Raw genomic sequence first — 25,075 nt, forward strand, 5'->3', positions numbered from 1 at the left:
CGTATTCCAAAATTCTGGATACTCTTCCACATCCACACTAGCACAAACATTTTCCGTATGCTGCTGACACCTTCTTTGTCGAAGCACACTTTGATACGGAGGACTTCCTCTTCTTCGAGGGTGTATAGTAAATGCGGATAAAATTGCATTGCCATTTCGCAATATCTTCCATTCTTGCATCGAGCTGTGTGTGAAATCATTGTGTTGCACTTACTTAATCCTCACTCGTAAAGGGTCCCTTACACGATGAATAATAATGACATTACTTCTTCAAAATGACAACATCAATGATCGTGTAAAGTTGACAACATTGATATGACGGGCAATAATGATGCAAATCCGGATTTTCTGATCTGGCTCCATCATTTCTGTAATAGGGCAGGCACACTATCATTCGTGGTGTCTAGGATACTGTGCGACATCTTGTGTTAAAATCTATGTTTGTGAGGAAATTTGAGCAACATATTTGATACGAAGAAAATGATTTTCGTTTAAATTTTTTGAATTCAAAAATTTTGTCCATTCCACCTGAAAATCCGTTATAATGTTTGCTTCACAACGATGGAGCAAGAAGCTTAAAATGTTAATTCACGATGGCGAGGATACAGTGTCGACATCTATTGCCCAAATACGGGGGTGGAGAATACGGGTAAGACACGGTGTCGACATCACCGAAGTTTTTATATGGTTATCAATGAAGCATAAGCTTTTAAGATTACTATGGTAAAATACAGTTTTAAATTGTTAATAGATCAATAAAAATAATTTCAAAATGTTTTTTCGAATGCTCATAACATATTATTCTGAGCCTTCTTCATCCATTTCTAAAAGACATTATAAGAACAGATCAAATTGTTGAAATTATCAGAAACCATAATTAGAAACAAATTTGGTTCAAGATATTTTCATTGTTTGCAGGAATCCTTTGAAATTATTGATGGAGATGTTTATTTGACAATAAATTGAATTTTCATGGATAATTTTCATTTAGAAAATGCATTGATTTCTCTTACGACTATGAAGGCCAGAGTTGCTGCATCCCTCCAAGCGATAAAAATGATCGTGTAGGGTTCAAGAATAATTATAATGCGGAATGGAGTGATTGTTGATACTATTGTCATTACTGATAATGCCCATGCTATTGATCATGTAAGGGCCGCTTAACTGTGGTTTCATTCCATTCCATCAGTGGGAAAAAACTCTACTCCATACTCCTCCTTCCCGACAGGGAAAGAATCCATTCTCACTCGATGTTGCTCCGATGACCACCAAACGAGAAGTGGTGTGGGTTCAGGTTAGGTTAGGTTTTTGATTATAGAGACTTTAAACTTTTTCGGTTCATTCGTCTCTAGCCTTGCGAAAGGCCCTTGGAAAACTTTACTCTACTCCTGCACTACACCTCCACCATCACTGCCTTGAGAAAGACACTCGATCGCTCGCCGTCCAGCTCGTCCAGCAACGATGTTGTCCAGTCGGTGTTCACACATAAAATGGTGTGGGTTCAAATCGTGGATGACGAATTAATCCCAATGAGTTAGTAACGGGCAGAAACGAATGTATTAGTTGCTCGTTATTGACGGTATAGGTACGGGAAGCACACAAATCGGCAGAATATGGAATGCTTCCAGTTTTCATTAATTTAAAACGTTTAGGGATTAGGGAATTGTAATGTACAGCATCAATGCGTCTAAGTCTAAATACATGCTAGCTGGAGGGACTGATCGCAACAGAGTTCTTCTTGGTAGTAGTGTTGTGATCGACGGCGACGAGCTCGAGGTGGTAGAGGAATTTGTCTACCTTGGCTCGTTGATAACAACTGACAACAACAACAGCCGTGAAATTCGAAGACGCATTGTCAATGGAAGTCGTGCCTACTATAGGCTCCGCAAATCCTTGAGGTCCAACAAACTCCGACCCCGTACGAAGTGTACCATGTACAAATCCCTAATTCGACCGGTTGTTCTCTATGGGCACGAAGCATGGACGATGCTTGAAGAGGACTCACAAGCGCTTGGAGTTTTCGAACGCCGAGTGCTCAGAACAATATACGGTGGTGTACAGGAAAGCGGAGTATGGAGAAGGAGAATGAACCACGAACTGGCGCAACTCTACGGCGAACCCAGCATTCAGAAAGTCGCCAAGGCTGGACGAGTGCGATGAGCAGGGCATGTTGCAAGATTGCCGGACAGCAGCCCTGCAAAGATGGTGTTCGCATCGAATCCGGTAGGAACAAGAAGGAGAGGAGCCCAGCGAGCGAGGTGGTTGGACCAGGTGGAGCAGGACTTGGCAAGAATCGGTGCAGCCGGGAGTTGGAGAACTGCAGCCATGGATCGGGACTATTGGCGAAAAATTGTGAAGAAGATCTAATCTCTCAATGGGATGTAGTATCATTATAAATAAATAATGTACAGCATATCATCCTTCCTGAAAGACGTAGTTCTACGTTAAAACTAATCCCGATCCGTTCCGAATGCCTGGATTGAAACGGACTGCTCAAAGTTTAGTGCATGAGCTAGACAACAATAGATCCCCAACGCGATCCATTGTAGTTACGACATTTCCTATTTTTGTTGTTTCTCGCTTCAACAGTTGTCTGAATTCAGATTTCTGAAAACTAGACTAGACTATGCGCCAAACTAGACTATGAAAACTTTCGTGCAGTCTTCGCCCTGAATGCCGCCTACAAAATGCTTTCCCAAATCATATTCCGTCGTCTATCGCCACTTACAAACAGATTCGTGGGATGTTATCAAGCCGGCTTCATTGAAGGTCGATCTACTACTGATCAGACGGCAGATCGTCTAGAAATGCCGTGAGTACAGAGTCCCAACGCTCCATTCATCGACTTCAACGCCGCATATGATTAAATAACATGAAAAAAGCTATGAAGAATCATGAACGGAAATGTCTTCCCCGGGAAGCTGACACGAGTGATTGAGGCTACGATGGATAGAATACAGTGCTGAATGCGAATATCGGGTAGATATTCGAATCCATCATTCGAGTCCCGCCCGTGTGCACCCGTGGCCGAGTGGTTAGCGTCTCACATTATCATGCCGGGTGTTCGGGTTCGATTCCCGTTCTGGCCGGGGATTTTTCATCAGAGAAATTTCCTTCGACTTGCACTGTGGTCATGCGTATTCTAGAGCTTGCCCCTCGGTAGCATTCAAGGCGTGTTATTTGGCTTAAGAAATCTCAACTAAATATTAATAAATGACGCTAGTTAATGCATAATGCACGTTGAGACGGCAAAAGTTCCACAGGGAACGTAAACGCCATTCAAGAAGAAGAAGAAAGAAGAAGATTCGTGTCCCACCGGGGGCTACGACAAGGTGATGTTCTCTCTTGCCTGCTGTTCAACATTGCGCTAAAGGGTGCTAAAGGATGAGACGAGCGGCGTTTAACTTGCGTGGTACGATCTTCAATATCGAAACAATTCATCTGCTTCGCTGATGACGTAGGCTGAACATTTGAGACGGTAGCTAAACATTACACCAGACTTAAGTACGAAGCAGAGAGAATTGGTCTGAGAATCAATGCGTCCAAAACCAAATGCATGCTGGCTTCGGAATCCAAGCACGACAGGACCCGACAAGGTAGTAGTGTTATGATCGACGGCGTGGTGGACCAATTTGTCTACCTTGGCTCAATGACAATGAAACCAGCCGCGAGATCCGGGGATGCATTATAATTGGGAGTCGTACCTACTATGATCCCCACAAAAAAAAACTTATGGTCAAACAGACATAGCAATCGTGTGAAATGTTCCCTGTACAAAACGCTTATAAGACTGGTTGTCCTCTACGGGCACGAAACGTGAAGAATACTCGAAGATGACCTGCGAACACTCGGAATTTTTGAACGACGGGTATTAAAGCCCAACTTCGGCGGTGTGCAGGACGACGACGAATGGAGGCGAAAAATTAACCACGAGCTCACGCAACTAACCGGCGAACCCAGTATCCAGAAAGAGATCGAAGCCGGAAGGATACGTTGGGGAGGACAAAATATATATTTTTATTAAGGCTCATATGGCGTAAACCTGTCGGTGCCGGGAGTTCAATATTTCGACAATGTTTGCCTTATAACTATGTTAGTAATATGTAACCGATTACTTGCGGTTGGCTCGAGGTTAGTATTAAAGGGTGTGTCACATCAAATTACATCACGGAAAAAACGCTGTAGAAATTTAATTTTTAGGAATTATATCTTCAGCTTTCGCTTATAATCAGATATGAGTGTATAGATCACGTTGGCCATGCTTCACTGTCAATTTTTTGTGAATATGGAAAAATATCGTCGAACGAAAAAGAGCGTCGTGAATTAATCCTGTGCACTCGTTTCGAGAATCCGGAGTTGTCACATCGGGACATCGGTAAGATGCTGGGAATCGTCCAATCCACGGTCAGCAGAGTACTAAAACGATACTTCGAGAACCTAACCATCGACCGAAAGGTGAAGAACGGCAAAAATGGATGCTCCGTCAGTGAAAAAGATCACAAGCGCGTAGTTAAGCAGTTTAGACGTGATCCGAGAAGTTCGGTCCGGGATGTCGCCAATAAGCTGAATTTGTCAAGTTCATTCGTCCAGCGGACCAAGCAGCGGGAGGGCCTGCGTACATACAAGGTTCAGAAGGCTTCTAACCGCAACGAAAGGCAAAACATGGTGGGGAAGACGCGAGCCCGGAAGCTGTACACCGAAATGCTGACGAAGCCGCATTGCCTTGTAATGGACGACGAAACCTACGTCAAAGCGGACTTTCGTCAGCTGCCGGCCCTGTTGTTCTTCTCCGCAGAGGACAAATTCAGCGTTCCGGAGGAGATTCGCAAGCAGAAACTATCCAAGTTTGCCAAAAAGTACATGGTGTGGCAAGCGATCTGCTCTTGCGGAAAGCGGAGCGCCCCCTTCGTGATGACCGGCACGGTAAACGGGCATGTTTACCTTAAGGAGCTTACTACCACTATTGAAGCAGCACGAGGGCCCGACAATCTTCTGGCCGGATCTCGCTTCGTGCCACTATTCAAAAGACGTGTTGGAGTGGTACGAAGCCAACGGGGTCACCTTCGTGCCAAAGGAAATGAACCCGCCCAACACGCCGGAGCTTCGCCCTATAGAGAAATATTGGGCGATTATGAAGCAGGCCCTCCGGAAGAACCCAAAAGTTGTCAAATCGGAGGCGGACTTCAAGAGAAAATGGATTTCTGTTCAAAAAAAACTACAACCTGACGTTGTACAGAACCTTATGGACGGGGTAAAGAGGAAGGTGCGAGCATACGGGCTTGGGCTCGAAGTATGAATAAAAAGAAAATGCCAAAAGTTGTTTAATAGTTTTTATTTTACTGTCTAAAATTTTCAAAAGGATCGGTCTACTGGGCGAATTTCTACAGCGTTTTTTCCGTTATGCAATTTGATGTGACACACCCTTTACAAGTGTTTTCGTAATTGTGATGTTGCTGTCTTCAATGCTCTGTACCTGTGCCCGACACGGGATACTTCCTATTGGGATGCAGCTGATCATTAATCAGCAACGCCCGCCTAGTCTGTACCCCATATCTAGCGTGGTGCGTCTTCTCGACTCGAGGAATCCAGGATAGAATGGTCACTAGCCGGCGCAAACATCAGCTCGTGTAGAGTTGTCATGAGCGGTACAACCTTTGGTTCTTGTTGAATGATCAGTGGACTGCACAACCTTTGGCCCGTGTATCTGTAAAGAGTGTGTGTATGTATTGCCGCGACTAAGTAAAAGTTAGTAGAACAGACGGGGTGGGTGCTGCTCCGGGAAGTGCTGAGGACCCCTGGTGCGTAGAAGAACCGCTTAAACCAGGAGGTACTTGCTTCGGTCTATTCTCAGCACGTTCAATTCGAGTTTTCATTCCAACTTAGGAAGTTTCGGTCGTCTTTCTGGGGAGTGATGGAAAAAAAGTAATTTTTCTTTTCCTGACGGCACCCTGCGATGTACCGGAACTTCCTGCATTGGGAGCGTCAGCAACAGGCTCGTCGTTCTGCAGAATGGGGTAGGGATTGTCCTGAGTCGGTGGAACGGAACTCTTAAGCATTTCTGCATAAGTCCGCATGGAACGTTCCTTTAAGGAACGCTTGATTTTTTCCTCTCGTTGTTTGTACACCGGGCATTGAATAATATCATGAGGAGTCCCGCCGCAATGAAGACACTTGTGCTCTTTCGCGCAAGGATTCTCATCATGGCTCTCTCCACAATCTGCGCAACGTTTTTTATTGCAACAATAGGCAGCCGTGTGACCGAGTTGCATACATTTGTTGCATTTCATTACCCGGGGTACAAACAACCGAACAGGTAAACGAAGTGCACCTATTGCAACGTAGTTTGGAAGGGCGCAACCCTCAAAAGTCACACGAAAAGAGTTTGTCCGATTGAGAACCCTTTTGTCATTTTTTGTGACACAGATTTCAGTCGATCGCATACAAGAATCTTCACAGTTTTTAGTGAAGAGTTCTTGAAGCGACCGACACCATCGATAATCTCTTTTCGAGTCAAACCCTTTTCGGTTATTACGCCGTCTATTTCGACGTTGCAACAGGGCACATAGACGCGATACTCAATCGCAAAGAGGTCGCAGCGCGTGACTTCGTTCAATGGCGTCGATGGGGGCCCTCAGCCATATAAAAAAAAAATCGGTCAACTGTTCGATATGAACAGAATATAATGATAATCAAAATAAATAAATAAGTGAAAAAAATATTTTTTTATAAGGTTATGATGCGAATATTAAATTTAATTTATTTTATGTTAAATAAAATGATAAAATGAAACAAAATCCAATAAAAGTTCAACGGTATATAAGAAATAATGATCACCCCTAATGCCAACGTTTGCCGATTTGGTTAACACAAAGTTGAACAATGGTGTAAATCGTGCACAGAAGGTAGAAGGAATGATAGGGAAACAAAAGAAAAATAAATTTCTAGTTGCCGCGGCTGTGTGGCGTGTGTGATGAATGTGTCTGATTTGGATCCTCAGTGCGCACCACTTTGAACTTCGCTCCAGTTTTTACATACTGTTTTTTTGTAAGCTTTTGTGATATTGTGCTTGTTTCTTTGCGGTTATTTCATTTTTTCTGGGTATCCTGCCGGGTACATAGTTTATGAAGTGTATTTTCTTACAATCTTCTCATAAAACATCTTAAATTTGTAAAACATAGTTTTAATCCAAAACCACCATTTCTAAAACTTTTCAAATTGCCTTACACAGTAAACATTCACTAACTGGTCGAAAAGGGAAGACTAGTTATCGACATTCGCGTTTAACTGGTCCGGCATGTTAAACGTCAAATAAAACGAGGGGAACTTCAATGAATTGTTTGATTCGTGTTGGTCATGAAATTGAATAAACAAAAGGATTCCAATGGAAGTTTCGCATTGAGTGCGACAACAGGTATGAAATGTAATTTGAGGAAATTATTTTTCTGTGATTTAATCAACGTTATTATCATGCGAAAATAATGTCAATTTTCATAACATTTCAAATTAAATTCGAATGCCCCTTACAGCAAATATTCCATTTGAATATGGCGTCGATTGTTTGCTAAAATCTGCTTTTTAACTGGTCCAAAGACCAGTTTACGTTCGCCCAGTTAAAAAGCAGACCAGTTAAACAAGGACCAGTTAGCGAACGATTACTGCATATCCAATTTCAATCAGCTCTATCGTTTGGGATGCTTTGCTATCATCCGTAAAGTCACGCTGCGTCGTAAACCACTTGCTCAAACTTCTCGCGATAATTTATCCTTCGCTACTCACGACTCTTACGCTATTATTTTCCCCTAATTCATTTCTCTGTCAGTAAGTACCCATTCGTGCCCACATGTATTTCCTAGCATTGCCATGTGCACCAGTAAGGACACATTACCTCCGTTTTTGTGCACCGATACTCCATGCACAAGCTCCTCCATGCGGACGTCGTCGTTGCAGTCGTCGTCTTTGGGCTGGGAAAGTCCCCGGCAAGGACGCAACGGCCACTCATCGTTTGACCATCTCACGTGCCATACATACACGCGACACCACTCGCGTCCAAGTGTCGTCGGAAGTCCGCGCTTTCGAAAAAGTGTTACAAATCGATTCCTGGCCAACATTCGCGTCTTGCTGCGGGTGGCAGCCAAAGTTGGGCGTTGGTACTCTGGGTGTTGAGGGTGAGCGTTGACCGCGTTTTGAGTTAGCCTCCGGTGGTGGATTCCGCCCTCGAAAGAAGAAAGTTAGAATGGAAAATCTACTCCTCCCAAAGGGGAAACTATTAATTGCAAGTGGTCAGCCAATGAGAAATTGTTTTTTTCTTCGCTCTTACACTCCGCAAATCTTAATAACTGAAAAGCTCACCAGAGTTAACGTGTTTGTGTGCGTTTCCAGTGAAAGACAAGTAGGAAACGAAATAGTTACGTGCGCCACCAGGAGGAAAAAAACCGCGATGCGAAAACTCTTTGTTCGATACCGAGTCGCGGACAGGGGCTGGAAATTCCCAAACTACCCCATAAGAAAAATTGACCGTAGGCTGGGTTCATGCAGTGCACAGTGGGTGAAATTGATGGGTGTTCGAGCTCTAGAAATTTACTTACTCGATACGAAAAATGTTCAACTAAGATTCTTTCTAAAACCGCTATTTAATGGAACTCACTTTCATTTTCAAAAAATGTAGTCTATGTAGTCTATCTGGCAGTGAAATAAAAATAATTAAACGGTCGAAATTTCATTTCATAGTTTACATTTGTGTCCTGTGATACGGTCATAACTAACATAAAAAAAAGTTTAAGTTTTTGTCAATGAAATTTCCAATCCAAAAAAATATAAACCTGATCGGGAATTGAACCAAGTAAAGAATCTCCTTTTACTAGATTCTTAATAAAGTTACGCAAGTTTGCTTTTCGGATCATTTGAGGCACAATCAAGCTTAATTCTAGCCGAAACTCCATACTCAGTTAAGCCCAAAAGATGTCACAAAAATCGCGTACCCGAAATGATCGAGAATAAAAGCCTCATAGCTGTTATATTTTCAACTGAAATTCCGCTTTACTTATTATTTCTGATAACATTCTAATGCGATCTTTACTGGTTCCAGACAGCTTAGCAAACCCAAGCCTAATTCTAGCTGACACTTTGAGTCCTTCATTTATCGGAATATAAACATGATGTTCATTAGGGACTATCCACATACCACGTGGACAGAAAAGCACGATTTTAGACTCCCCCTTCCCCCTCCATGGACAAGCGTGGACATTTTTCTCTTTGTGTGATTAGAATAATCAAGGGAATAACTGAAATGCTCTTAAATTAAATTTAAATTCCATTTGAATTTATTGAATTTCAAATTTTACTAGCTGTACCCTGTCACGTTGTGGCACAATGAGGTTTTATGGTAGAAAAATGAGTAGCAAAACAAAGCATATATTTCATGTTTACTTTTGAAATACTTGTGAGTATACAATATTGTTTGTTCATCTAATATCTGCGAAGATACAAAGGCCATCTTGTTTGCCAGCACGGAAACGTGCAATATACAGTTGACCAAGTGAAAAACAATCCGCATCAGAATATAAACCACACAATTCCAACGAAAGTTCCAGTAGAACCTTTTTACTGCAGAGATGTTCTCTATCGAATGAAAAATTATCCTTTAATTTAAAACTAAAAATATTCCATGAAATAATCAAATCAAAATGGTTAAAATTGCTCACTTCAAACTTGTAAATATTCTATACAAGGTCCAGTTGTTTCTTTGATGAATGTATCATTTTATAACAGGGTTACAGCGTTTCAAAAATTAATCAAAATTTCCGATGTTGCATTCTGCTTCGTTATTTTTTTTATGTTCGATCACAGGAATTGCCGGTTTCCGATTCACCTTTAGTCGTCAGCGTAATACGAAACCTTTTTCGCTATAGTTCAAAGAATTGGCAGAGGGTTTATCTCCCTTTGATTTGAATAATAACGTATTCAAAATATTTAATTATTTTTAAAATTCTTAGCGATCATTCTTTATTGAGTGTCTTATTGCTCTTTATTTTCTTCTAAATTCCATTAATGTTGTTTTGATTATGCTTCGCCTGAATCCGTATCGAAAAATTACTTATGAAAATAAATCAGTTTACTAGAAAACAATTCAACGCCGAATTAATCAGCCGTTGCCCCAATCCTTCCCATTTTTTGAAAAATTTGTTTATTTTTTCCAAAAAATCATAGTTCTGAAACCTGCTGCCCTGAACCAATTTTTTTTGAAATCAATGAACTTTCTATTAAAATTTAAAAAAAATGAGAACTGCTGAAAAAACTTTCTCATAGGTATCGAAAACTTCTATACCTCGTAACACTGTTTGAAATATTGTTATATACAGGTTGTTAGGTAACAGATTCGGAATATTTAAGTCGGTGATAGAAGATTATTTTGATTAAAACAAATCTTCCACGCTTATGGTCAAATCTAAACTATGGAAGAATTATTGAACTTTTCTTAAACGATTTTTTTGCCTTAAGCTTACTCCAATTCAAAAAGAACACGGCTTAGAACAATACAATTGCTTTCATTTGAAAGATGAGAAAATTTTTGAATAAAATTCAGATGCGAAACATTGAAATTGGTGGAAGATAACAAGAAGAACGAAGAGAAAAGCAATAAAAACCCATAAAAAAACAAAAACAAAGGTCCCAAAAGCTTTCTAAAAGGTACTTGGTTCCAGTAATTTAAATGTTTAACAACTGAGCAATTTCAAATTTGATTCGAATGAAAATTTGTATTCCGTTTGGGTTGGAGGAAATATGCGTTTTCCACAGCAACTGAGAATTTTTTCACCCAAGTGTAACTTTTGAAAAGGGCGTATCGATTTCAGTAACAGAAATCTTTGATAATTTATATCTCAAAAACTATGAGTCGTACCGAAATAGTGCCTTAGAAGGGTTATACAGTATTGATGTTTAAACGTGAAAAAAATATACACTAAGAAAAGAAATTAGTACTCTTTTTTTTTATTTACCAGAAAAAACTTTATTTGCAATATCTAAAATACGTATTTTAGATTTTTTTTAATTTTTTCATATAAAATAGAAGTCATGTAGTCAATTCAAAAAATTAGTCAAAGATGGTACAACTATTTTTGACGAACTATGTAGATCATCAAATTTTTATGAATTTTCGAAACTTCGAATTTTTGTATGTATGTATGACTTTTAAACCCAGATTCCGAACCCTGATGTGATTTGAAACAAAAAAGCTTTCCCGACGATTGCTGCTTCATGTGGTATCGGTATATGTGTTTCTATGTAAAAGAGTAACACTTTTTTCGCAAATTATGAAAAATATTAAACGAAAAAATGGTTTGATATTATTTCATATTATAATGAAGAGCGCTAATAAATAATATCTGGAAATGCATCGAAAAATAGTTAAGTAAAGGTCAGCACCCCATGTTCCTAATAATCAAATAACATGAAGTAAAAATTTTTATTCAATATTTGAACAATTTAAAAATCCCTTCGGGTCTGCTAATACGATTTGCCTAGTTTGCCTCCCCAAACGGACATCGCTACCAGACGTCGACACCGTACATCTGTCATTGCGGATTCCAGCAAAAAACTGTCAAAAATATGCAGACAAAGCGGTCAATATTTTTTTTCTGTTGAAATTACCCTGTGAATTTATATTATGAAACACAATATTATATATGGTACATTCGCATGAAAAATGGTGAGATACACAGAGTGTTACGATCAACATTTGTCAAACAAGAATGCGTTGTAATTTGATTTATTATTTTTTAATTAAAAGTAACAATTTGTTTTTTTTTCTTGAAATTCTAATGGGTTGTAATACAGAAAACATATTCAGCTAAGCTGGTCTGGTTGATCTGTCCGAATTATCGGGTATTGTTTTCAAATTCTGCCACCAGATTCTGTACAACCACCTCATCCACTTTGTTCGTCGCAGAACGCCAATTTGCCTTAAAATGCTTCTAGGAAACTCCCTGCTAGGGTTGCCACAACAAGAGAATAATCTGTATTTAACCTGACGTTCAAACATTAGAAAACCAAGAATCTATAGCTACAGATTATAGATCTCTCAAAAATTGTATATATTCCCACACATGGCTTCATAGCAATTTTATTTTCTCTTTTTGTATCACAAATGTGTCATAATGAGAACATTCAAGTAGTGCATCAAAAACAAGCTTATCCTGGAAACTGTTTAAGCTTCCACCTCTACGTTTTCATCAAACAGAGTGATTTATATTTTTGCGAAGAAAAAACTCACGTCCATTGCATTGAAATGAAAAACTATATTTAAGTATTTTCCATCGATAACTAAACATTTTTTCCCGTCTAACTGGTCATTATGGATGTTGCGTCAAAAAAAAAACTGTTCCCCTTTAGAAACAAACAATTCATCAAGTTATTTTCTCTCATTTTTGTAAAAATTGACGCATTGTTCAGCAAGTGCGTATTCCATCGATGCAAACATGTAGGGGAAGTGGAGGTAAAACGGACATGTGAAGAAGAACTTCAATTATATCTTTGGAAACTCATTTTTCCCAAAACTTTGATGCTTATTCCTGCAACTCAATATACTGTTTTTCTACCTAATTGGCCAAATATTTAACAAAAAAAGTTTTTCTGAATGTTTTTTACTGAAATTAAAACATACCGAAAAATACAACATTTTATTCGATGCGGGTAATATGGACATATAGTGGGGGGAATATGGACAGGCTTGTAATATATGAAGCGTAGACGTTTATCGATCGCGAGAGAAATTATTTTATTCAACCAAGGTCTGAACTCATCAGGAATGTCCGTTAAATGATGAAAAAATCGAATTAATCCACCTAAAAGTGATATCGTGCTTTTCAGCCGTATAAACGGACAGACTCTGAACTATTTTGCTTGTGGTTCCAGTCAGCTTGTAAACAGTTCACATTTGGTGATTTGATTTCCATTTATATGCGCAGGGCATTCCTTAGGAATAGATTAAACAGACTATTCACAATCCATCTCACTTCCACTGGCAACTGTCCGTTTTACCCCACCAGTACAATTATTTCAATAATTTAAATTTTCCACTGAATTTACTTTTCCGTACATACCTTATATCGCTTCTCTGTTAACTCACAAGCCGAAATATAACCATCAGCGAATTGAATTTTGATATTAAACCACTCAAAATGCTTAATATCGAAGCAGCTAAAATTACATCCACACGCGGAATCATGTATGATTTCCGGTTTTTGTTTCTCTTTTCCACTTTTTATCAGTATTCATTGCCATAGGATGGCTTAAATATTATAGAATAACATGTAGAAGGTGTTCTCATTAACAGAAATCTGAAATTCAAAATGGAACTATACAAATCAACCACCTCTCCATATTACCCCCACTGTCCGTATTACCCGCGGTTCCCCTACTAGTTCGAACGAGCCACGTCTGGTGAGTAAGCCATTGTCCTTCAAAATATTTATTGGAATTAGTTCTGCGACACCCCGTTGCTTCAGAGCCTATACCACCAGCAAGATACCGATTTTCTGACAGGATTCAGTTGTCAACTGCGTAATAATCATTATTTGTGTACTCAAAAAACTGAAAATACATCTTCAAATGTACCTTGAACAATAACCAAAATACCCGAACACTTTATTCCTAACATCCGGAATAAAAATTACGGAAATTAATTATTGCTCGACCTTTGAAACAAGGGTCCCCCCTTGAATGTTACATGCCTTCGGTTTTCATGGTGTCTTTTGTTCAGATCTTGCGAAACATATGTATCGATCTTTTGGATCCATCCCATGGCCTCTAAACGTACGGAGATCTCTTTTTGAGTCACATTTAATTGATCCGCGATTTATTGTTGCGCTTGAGTATCATCTTCACCCAGGTTTTCCTCGATGCGATTCTGTAGCAATTCTTCTGGTAGCGGAAAAACTATGCTGGCAGCAAATCGTACTTTCCAAACGCAAAAATCGACATGTTTGTTGTTAAATTCCATTTTCATATTTATCTTCCCGGCATATGCCTTCTCGCGCTATATGATCATCATCAACACCTCTGAATCATTCTGCTAAGACTATGCTCAAAACTTAAACTTATCATTTGAACACAGATGTCATTACAGATATTCTGGGAAAAAATACTAACATAATCGAACGTTCTGCTTCGCGAAAGACAGCGTACGTTTTTCCAGAAAATCGTTCATGTAAATTTCCTAGTTAACAGTGTCGATTGCAAAAAAAATGTCGCTTTTCAAGCTACAGATATAGATAGCCTCCATAAACAGACGTTTCTTAGCAAACTTCGATAGTTTCTCATGACTGAAAATGTCTGTCTCCTTTCTCTTTCGGTTACAGTATAAAACACCTTCTCAGGAAGCTATCTGAAGTTTGTCTTGGCGTAGGTTTTGTCAACCATTACCACGAACTTCGCCAGCAGCGTCGTGCACTGCGTCCGGGACTGTATTTCGGCCATCTGGTTTTGTATATCGTCGCGATTTGGAGTCGCTTTGAGGATTTTCAGCTTAGTGCCGAACTATTATCATTTTTATGATTTGACTAAATCATTCTCAAAGCTTGAAGCTGTCTAATTTTAGTAGCTTTTAATCATTCCCTCTAATTGTTTTTCTACAGCTCTCATTTACTCTTCAACAAGGTCGTGTAATTACATTATTACCAAAACAAAACCTCTTTAAGATCAATCAAGAGGTTTTCACAACCGGCTATGTGCACTTGGTCCACGCTGACTGAACAAGTTGATGATGAATTTATTCCATCACTAAACCTATACGATAAAAAACGATTTTATGGCTCGAAACAGTATTTTAATTACCAAGACTAATCGATTAGTATGTATTTTCAAGTAAAATTTTCGATTTTCCAAAAGAAATTGTTACAACAATGAGTTGCGTGATTTTGAATAGAGTATTCGCGGTCAACAGAAGACCACGGTTGGATGTGAAATTGATCATTAAAAGTTTAGCAATTACAATTTTTACTCACTGGCACTTGGTCTACTCTGTCTGAACAAGATGTAATAATATATGAGGGGCTTAGAATGTAAGGGTGTAAGTGACTTGATCGATTTCTCTTCATCTACTTTTTATTTAGTTATTAACTCGACTGCAAAAACGTTCCAAATTAAGTTTGCTATAGATTCCGATAGATGAGGTTCGGACCTATTTTCCCCGTTGGCAAATACAGCTGGGAATGTATTTGCAGCGAAGTTATGACCAAAAGAGAGAGTCGATGTAGAGAAATCGTTCAAATCACTTACACCCCTTCCATTATAAGCCCCTCATATTCGATCAACTTTCCAAATAACTATGAATTGTCTGAAAAGCATATACATTGAGTTTCAATATGAGTTACTTTTCCGTATTCGTTGAAGGATAAAGGGATGAACCCTCTGATGCGGAGAAATTCAACATTTCATTTGAAATTCCTTCCATTTTCTGGCTGTCTGAAAAACGTGGCTTCTCTCTAGTTGCTATGGTCGTATGCACTTGATACACTCTGACTGCATACTGTTGTCAGTTTTTGCTGATCAGTCAAAATAGAATGCAGAGTAGAATGCAGGTTAAGAAATTCTTAATTTTATGCTAAAGGGTGTGTCACATCAAATTGCATCACGGAAAAAACGCTGTAGAAATTCGCCCAGTAGACCGATCCTTTTGAAAATTTTAGACAGTAAAATAAAAACTATTAAACAACTTTTGGCATTTTCTTTTTATTCATACTTCGAGCCCAAGCCCGTTTGCTCGCACCTTCCTCTTTACCCCGTCCATAAGGTTCTGTACAACATCAGGTTGTAGTTTTTTTTGAACAGAAATCCATTTTCTCTTGAAGTCCGCCTCCTATTTGACAACTTTTGGGTTCTTCCGGAGGGCCTGCTTCATAATCGCCCAATATTTCTCTATTTGGCGAAGCTCCGGCGCGTTGGGCGGATTCATTTCCTTTGGCAAGAAGGTGACCCCGTTGGCTTCGTACCACTCCAACACGTCCTTTGAATAGTGGCACGAAGTGAGAACCGGCCAGAAGATGGTCGGGCCCTCGTGCCGCTTCAATAGTGGTAGTAAGCGCTTCTGTAGGCACTCCTTAAGGTAAACCTGCCCGTTTACCGTGCCGGTCATCACGAAGGGGGCGCTCCGCTTTCCGCAAGAGCAGATCGCTTGCCACACCATGTACTTTTTGGCAAACTTGGATAGTTTCTGCTTGCGAATCTCCTCCGGAACGCTGAATTTGTCCTCTGCGGAGAAGAACAACAGGCCCGGCAGCTGACGAAAGTCCGCTTTGACGTAGGTTTCGTCGTCCATTACCAGGCAATGCGGCTTCGTCAGCATTTCGGTGTACAGCTTCCGGGCTCGCGTCTTCCCCACCATGTTTTGCCTTTCGTCGCGGTTAGGAGCCTTCTGAACCTTGTATGTACGCAGGCCCTCCCGCTGCTTGGTCCGCTGGACGAATGAACTTGACAAATTCAGCTTATTGGCGACATCCCGGACCGAACTTCTCGGATCACGTCTAAACTGCTTAAATACGCGCTTGTGATCTTTTCCACTGACGGAGCATCCATTTTTGCCGTTCTTCACCTTCCGGTCGATGGTTAGGTTCTCGAAGTATCGTTTTAGTACTCTGCTGACCGTGGATTGGACGATTCCCAGCATCTTATCGATATCCCGATGTGACAACTCCGGATTCTCGAAATGAGTGCACAGGATTAATTCACGACGCTCTTTTTCGTTCGACGACATTTTTCCAAATTTACGAAAAATTGACAGTGAAGCATGGCCAACGTGATCTATACACTCTTATCTGATTATAAGCGAAAGCTGAAGATATAATTCATAAAAATTAAATTTCTACAGCGTTTTCTCCGTGATGCAATTTGATGTGACACACCCTTTACTATTAACTCATTTTTTTTTCTTATTTTGTTACTTAGTTACACCTTTCGGTCCATCTGTCGGGAGCATACTTTTCAATTTGTTCCGCTTCCAACCTGAAGCGCTCCGCTTCCAGTTAAGCGCTGGTCAATCGATTTGCACATACTAAACACGGTACTCTTCGGTAATTTTAGCTTTTTGGCGAGATCGCGTACCGATAGTGTTGGATTTTGCTGCCGTTCACGCAAAATGCGTTTGCGTACTTCCACTTGATTCGATGCTATTTTACCAAACTGAAGAAAAATGTAAACATGTTGGACATCGAAATAAAGAGGAGGGTTTCAGCTGTCATGTAAGTGAAATATTTCATTGATTAGTGAAATATTTCATAAACTACACTGAAAGAAAAGTGTTCGAAATTTAACGTGGACAGGCTTTATTTCAAGATCTATAGATTGATTTAGCTGAAATTTGTATTCAGCATGGAAATATGTATTCTATAACGCGTAGCGTAGCGGTTTTTCGTATATATGAACATTTGCGACGACGATCTCAAAAAATCATGTATTCACTATTCTAGCATTTCTTTGAATTTATAAAAACCGCTACGTTATGCTTTAGAGAGTATTTTTCACGTGTTGTAATCAATTTTAGCTAAATCGGCCGTACAGTTCCAAAGATAATCTCCTACCAGCGCCTTTATAAACAATATTTTCAATCTCAAAAATTGTTAAATACATCATTAAACATATCCTCAACACCCCACAAATGTTTACCTTCCATGTCGAGGTTCCCCTCCTAATGCACGATTGAAATACTGGCACGATTGAAATACTGGAATACACTGTAATAGCCATTCTCCATTGTAACAAAACACTCGTTATATTACTTACAAATTTATAATAACAGTCAATTTTTGGTGCGATAATTTAGTGTCACTGTCATATTACATTGCAATATATAGGAATACTTCAAACCATAAGAGAGAAAAAAATGTAATGTTGACCTTCGCTATAGAAGCAATAAAACTTATTCACATTTTTTGTAACCCAACGTCAACACTTACCCAACTCCCACTGTGCACTGCCCTCCTGACCTCAAACGGGACTCTCACGCGCGCTAGAAGTCTTCTGACCAGGGCAAACCACACCAGGCGCGCTGCCCTTTTCTCCTCGTAGGAGTGGTTTCTGTGTTTTTAAATGAAAATCCCCCTTTGACTGTAAAACGACGACGAGTTTCTCAGCTCCGTGTTGCGGCGATACGTTCATATACACACAATCAACGCGAGGACTCCCGAAATACCCACATCGAACATGAACGGCTACAGCGAGAGGACCGTCTACAGTATTTCGCTACACGACAGCCAGAGTGAATTAATTCAGGTGTGGAACAGGTAATTTTTTCATTCGATTCTCACCAATTTTAGCAAAAATATTTTATTAGGGGTTACATTTGTTCGAGGTTCTTTCTCTCAACTGACGATACTGTGTGCGTGGGTGGTGTGGTCATCGTAACGATGTAATCGAAGGCTGCCTCCAAGAGCGTCCGATGAAAATAGGAACCCACGGCCAGGTCAACGCATATTATAAGCGTTGTGGGTGAACCAGTGAGTAAATGTTGGCTCCAGTAGCTCCCGAAATCAGTGATAAAGTGTTTGGACTAGAAGAAGCAAATGAAATCAGTGAGTGATAATTTAGCAACAGTGTCGTTACCGAAAGTGTTCTTCGCCGGAGATGACTTCCAAGGCTAGGGTGGTTTGGAGGTTAGGTTTCAGCAAGTTTTCGTGCTCAGAATCTATTACACGGGAGTTGATTTGAACCCTTCCAATCTCCGATTGCACATGGCTATATAATTGTCTTTTCTATACAGCTCTGAAGCTTGTCGATCGTTTCGAAACTAGGAAAAGCACAAATTAAAAATAGTCGGAAATGTGAACAAGAATTGCAGCTTTGTTTCCCTCTTTACCAAGGCATCCGCCAACTGCCTTTCAATTATTTCGCGATTTAATTGCTCCTGATACAGTTCGTTTTTCAAAGTAATTACACTTCGTTCCGAAAATTTTGACCTCTGAAGTTGTTCCATCAATTCTCTTTTTTGTTGCTCTATTTCAGCGTAATGATTTTTAAACAAACAGAGCTCCGCCATCAAAGATTCACAATTTTGTGTAACTGAATCCCCGCAGTCACTGTCCCGAGATTTCTGCCAACTGCTCTGATTTGATTTACGCAAAGCATGAAGTTTTTCTCGGAGACACTTGTTTTCCTTTACCAACACATCGTGTTTTTCAGCTTTAGTACGTATGTTGTCAATGATTTCTTTTAAATCAGCTAGCTCTTTTGCATACTGTTCACTACCAGCGAATACGGATGATTGTTGTTCAATCAGTTGATCTCGTTCCTGGTCGCCTGCTTTCGCAATCTGTTGCACCGCTGCCGATCGCTCATCAATACCCTGTTTGTCCATATTGAAAGGATGAACATGCGATTTTACTCTCTCTAACTCATCTATGAGACCCAGAACTAGCTCCACCAAAACATCAACATCTAAATGCAGCAAATACTCTCGTGATAGCTCGTAATCGCCATCCGTCTGGAAACAACAACTGAGATCACTGCATAGGAACACGGAAAATGCTCACCTGTTGAGATGGTCTCCGAAATCTTGCCTTGTGAACCAAATCAAGCAGATACTGTGAGGATAGCATTTTGTCTAAGGACCAGGCCCGCAAGTCGGTGCAGGATTCGTACGTTTTAAGCTGACCAACGCTGGGTTTACGTTCTGGCAGGTTTTGGGGCTCGTTCCGAAAATGAATGTTCAAAAACTCTCGTTGTGTCGAAAATGCCATGATTTGTTGGCTATTTGGTTTGTACTTTGAAATTTGGAGTAAACGTTGCTCTAGGACGTAAAATAATTTTTGTAAACAGCACTAAAAATTTGGGGACTCTTTCGACATCAACGTTGTGAATGAGGGCGAATGTTGCTTGGATTATTTATGAGGTGTGAACATTTTCAGACCTCACTATAATTTGTATACCGTAATTCTTTTGATTTCATTATATTCAACATCAAACCATAACATCTTCTGCATGTTGAATTAATGTGACTGATAGTTACTATTGTATCAATTTAGTGTAGTGACAAGCATTGTACCTAGCTGTTGACAAAACAATGTCAAAAATCAAAACAAATATTTGTGTTTCACAAATCCGTGACCGGAACATTCTACCAGGGACAGACATACAGCTGTACTTGCGTTGTACGTGTACAGCGTTGTACAGGTACCATCGTACCATGACAGACATACTTTGGTTGTACATTGTACCGTATGTCAAACTGACAATCAGATATTTTTCCAATTTCCACCACATATTTCAATGAAAAAGGTTTTTATTTAGTGTCTAAACTATCAAACACAACAAACAAGTTTCCAATCTGAGTTATTAACTTAAGAAAAGGCAAAGAAAAGAACGTTTATCAAGTGATTTCATTCTGCTTGTTCATGCTACCCACCACTAACCGTCTATGGCGCTGCGCACAGTACAACTGTAGCCATGTACAGCGGTAAAACAGGTCGGTACAGGTACAGCGATTGTACCGAGTTGCTTGCATGGTTCTAGCGCTGTACATAGTGACAGACATACAATTTTCGAAGTACAACGCAAGTACAGCTGTATGTCTGTCATAAGTATTCGGCACATTCAGCACATTCAGAAGATGTTTTTAAAACCGGACGGATCATAGTGAACGATAAAATTTCTTATTGAAGGAGTTACATAAGGGTTTGTCCATGAAACAATAATCATAAAATATATTTCATAACTTTCGTTCATTATTGATGTTTGGTTTTAGATTATAATAGGAAAACAATGAAATGATAAGCTCTACAAAAATCAATAACTAATTTCTCTCAAAGAAATGCTGCTGAAATTTACAAATTTTGAACAAATATGACATGATTTCGTAGAATTCTGTGATTCATAACATACATAAAAGCCTTCTAATTTCATAGGAAACTGTAAGTAAGTCAATATTTTCTAGTAGTTGAAGTTATCATCGTAAGCGCTTAAGTGTCCGGATTTTGATGCATTACGATATTACCATCATTATCATCGTCAGTTTAAAGTGCACTACACATACAACATTCCGCCACTGTGAAGTCAACGTAAAGGAATGAAATGTCAATAATTTTCCCATGGAAATCGTATGGTAGCAATCACATACACAATCATCGGCAAATTTGACGTCGGCAAAATAATTCCAAGAGAATAGTTGACGGGACGGTGACGGTGACGCTATATGTGTAGCGCACTTAAAAGTATTCGCAATTTTTTGACGTGGGACTACGTCTAACCGGAATATATGGGGGTAAAATGAAAACCTAAACACAGAACATGCAGGAAAAACGGAAGATTTCGAATGCTTATAGCTCGAACATTTCTAAATAGAATGGAGAGATTTTTGCATAAATTGAAATATTTCTACGCGTCTATCGCAATTGATAAAATGTTATTTATCCTGAGATTGAATAACTGTAAAATGTCAATCGCTATCTAAGCGCCCTAGTTGCACAGTTTTGAATGGCCCGATTTACGGATTCACCAACACAGCCATCAACACCAAAGAACATGGGGAAATTAGCATTGCAAATACATGTAGAGATGTCTAAATTTCTCGTTTATTCGATTGTCGATTAATCGTGGGGCCATTTTGAAATGTTTGGTTCATTCGAATAATTGCCTTTCAGTATTCGATTAATCGAGCGAATATTTATTTCTTGTAATCAAAATGAACAGACATTTATAATAAAAAAATTATGATGTCATAATTTTAAAAAAGATACATTAAATAACATTTTAAAATAAACATGGTGCAGAATAAAGGTTTTTGAATGAAATGGTATTAAAGTATATTAATGAATTCACCATTTCATGATTTTTTGCGGACGACTGAAAAAAGAGCACATCATGAAAATGACGCATAATATTTTTATTGCACCAACTAGCATTGAGCGATCTTTATAAAAAGATCGACCTTGTCGAATCGATTTTCCAAACGGCGTAGGGATCGATCCACTGATTAAATCGGTACCAAAGAATTGATCTTTGAAAAATCGAAAACTTTTTTTCCAATTTATCTACTTATTCTTTAGATGTCGTCTTTTCTTCAAATAGGGAATACAAATTTCATATTTATAATGAAACATCAAAAACATTTTGTTTTGTTCCTCAGCACAACCCACAACAATTTTTAAAGCACAGAAAAAAATCCAGAGCATTCATCTTGTGCCGTCAAGGAGTAATTAAGGAGAACATCATTTGTAAAAGTATTAAGAGGGTATTCTAGTGTAGAGACACGAATTCCAGACGTTTTTTCGAGCTCCGTAAAAATAAAAAAAAGCATATTTTTATGATCCATTATACAGGGTTTTCCATTTCGGGCTTCCGAAAGTATACAGCCCTGCGCTGACAATCGTTTGACATAGCTGTCAACCAAAGCGTCATATCATTAGTTGAATGTCTGCCATTTTACAATATGGATCGTTTTAGCATCGCATAACGTCTTAATTTTGTTAAATTATACTACTGACACTGTGATCTTCAAATTTGCTCTGTAATATGGATACGTGCCAAGTTTGTACACGATCCTTGAGTTCCGGAAAGGTGATAACGTGCAGTGGTTCGTGTGGCCTTATTTTTCACCACACTTGTGTGGGATTAACTAAGCACCACTACTCAGCATGGTCAGCAAAAGTCGGACTCTGGTTTTGCGACTCCTGTCGACTGCATTTCAACCCTGCTACTTACAATCGAGAGAAAGTTATCATCAAAGCGTTACGTGAGCTGTTAATACGCACGGACTCCATGGACACACGTTTAGGCAACTACGGCAACAATCTTCGCACTATCAACAAAACACTCTTTGGATCACAACAGCAACACAGACAAACCAGCCAATCGTTCGAAAAGTCAACGTTTCTCAACAACATCGATCAGCTCAACCTAGATGACACCATTGATTCTATTAACCGCTCGCGATCATGTGACGAATCATCGTTTTTCGAAGTTCTGGACGAAGTCAACAGCTCAGTTGCACAACCTGACAAACTCGTTGTGGGAAATAGACGTGTGAAAATTTTGTCCAATCATCATTCCAGGTCCACTTCTCAGGCGACTGCATCCACACCGGCAGCACCAATCGAAAAGCCCTGTGAATTATCCGGCAACGAACTTCCACCTCACGCTCAGAACGGAGGAAATACTAACCGGTCAATTTCAGTTATCTCCGGTCATACCCTACCCATCAACGACAATCAAAACACTGACAATGTTAATCGGCACAGAACTGGAACTCTAAGCGTTGCCAAAATTAGGCAGACTACTGACGATATAATAGATTACTACGTGACACCATTCACCCCAGACCAGAAAGAAAGTGACATCAAACAACACATTCATGACATCACAAACGTGGACTCAACGCTGGTCAAGGTGGTCAAGCTGGTTCCTCGTGGAAAATGTTTGGATGATCTATCGTTTGTATCATTCAAAGTGACCGTTAATAAAGCTATATCCAACGTGGTCGGCGATGGTTGGTACTGGCCAGAAGGAGTTAACATTCGTGTTTTCGATCACGACCAAAAAAACGGTCATACTTCATCTCGTCAAAACTCGACTTAGAACTTGTAAAGAACGATCAACCAGCACGTAAATCTGTCAATGTGGTCAACCCGGGACGCGCACAAACAGGCTCTATGGACAGCCCTTATCCTTTCAGCACAGTCGAGCCATATTTCATCGGTTCCTGCCGCAGTCGTCCCGGCCCTGTGCTCGAACATGGTGATGGGGCTGTCCAGCCTGTCTCATCAGGCAAGTACGTTAATTCACCGATCAGTACAACCCCTGATTCGTTGTTTGGTTTCAGTACTATTCCGTTTAATCGTCAACCCTCGAGTTTCTCTTCGAAACGTGTTTCAACTCCAGGACGCAACAAACCTGCAGTTCCCGGCAACGTTATGTCCAACTGCCACACCGGCGGGTTCGATTGTTCACGTACCATGACAACAATCAGCGTCAGCAACGGAGTGCCTCAACCTGATCACAGCTCTTTATCTATATACTATCAGAACGTCAGAGGCCTTCGCACTAAAACGACACAACTAAAGCTGAAACTATTGTGCTGTGACTACGATATAATCGTGTTTACCGAAACGTGGCTCAAATCCGATATCTGCAACACAGAGCTTACATCGGACTACACCGTATTCCGGTGCGATCGCAACGAGGCTACTAGTAACCACTCGAGAGGAGGTGGCGTCCTTGTTGCTGTGAAACCGACACTGCACTGCACGGCGGTGTCCATAGTTGATTGCAACCAGCTAGAACAGGTTGCTGTAGAAATACTACTTCCTCACCGTTCGCTGTTTATCTCTGCTGTCTATATTCCTCCGGGCTCAGATGTTGGGCTATATTCAGCTCACGCCGTGACTGCTCAATATTTATTGGATCGTTCATCACCGAACGACGTTATCGTGCTTATTGGTGATTATAATCTTCCTCATCTACAATGGTGTTTCGAGGAGGACATCAACGGATACTTACCATCAAATGCGTCCAGTGAACAAGAGACAAATCTAGCTGATCCCATCTCGTCGTGTGGCTTGGTTCAAGTGAATTCGCATGTCAATTCGAACAACAGGCTTCTGGATTTAGCCTTCACGAGTTCTCCGGATATCACTGAGGTATTTCAGCCACCACTACCACTGCTGCCCATTGACGCACATCACCCTCCATTAATCCTGCTCGTGGACTTACAAAGTTCGGTCACTTGCCACCAAATCTTCCCAGCTTCGAATGAGAACGACATGGACTTCAGGCGATGCAATTTTGATTCGCTGAGCGTCGCGTTTTCGTCCATCGACTGGCAGAATTTTCTTAACAAACGGTCTGTTGACGCAAATGTTTTTCTGTTCTACGACAAACTTAACGAAATTATTCGCTCAAATGTCCCGCGCCGTCGTTGTAACTTAAGCAGGAAACCTTGGTGGACAGCTGAGCTGCGCAACTTGCGTAACCGACTAAGGAAACTCATAATATCCACCTTCCGATCTTCAGCTTTTCCAACGAAGAAGTACTCGGTGCACTGGTTAAACTGGATGCTTCAAAAGGAGCCGGGGTGGATGCTCTGCCGCCGTTGTTA

At 40.1% G+C, this 25,075-nt stretch overlaps 2 protein-coding genes across 3 annotated transcripts in view; one reads left to right on the plus strand and one right to left on the minus strand.

Moving 5' to 3' along the window:
* The window catches only part of LOC129765458 (protein stum), a 142,242-nt gene that overhangs the window by 95,536 nt on the left and 21,631 nt on the right, over window positions 1-25,075 (plus strand). The gene's annotated exons all lie outside the window — the stretch shown is intronic.
* Window positions 18,330-19,831, minus strand: LOC129765461 (uncharacterized). The gene is made up of 4 exons (XM_055765807.1): window positions 19,518-19,831; window positions 18,845-19,468; window positions 18,592-18,775; window positions 18,330-18,538 (listed from the first exon to the last, which is right to left on the minus strand). The coding sequence occupies exons 1-3, from the start codon at window positions 19,722-19,724 to the stop codon at window positions 18,677-18,679; spliced, it is 930 nt and encodes a 309-aa protein (XP_055621782.1). The 5' UTR covers window positions 19,725-19,831; the 3' UTR covers window positions 18,330-18,538; window positions 18,592-18,676.

This window comes from Toxorhynchites rutilus, chromosome 2, assembly GCF_029784135.1.
Source record: "Toxorhynchites rutilus septentrionalis strain SRP chromosome 2, ASM2978413v1, whole genome shotgun sequence".
NCBI classification, from domain to species: domain Eukaryota; kingdom Metazoa; phylum Arthropoda; class Insecta; order Diptera; family Culicidae; genus Toxorhynchites; species Toxorhynchites rutilus.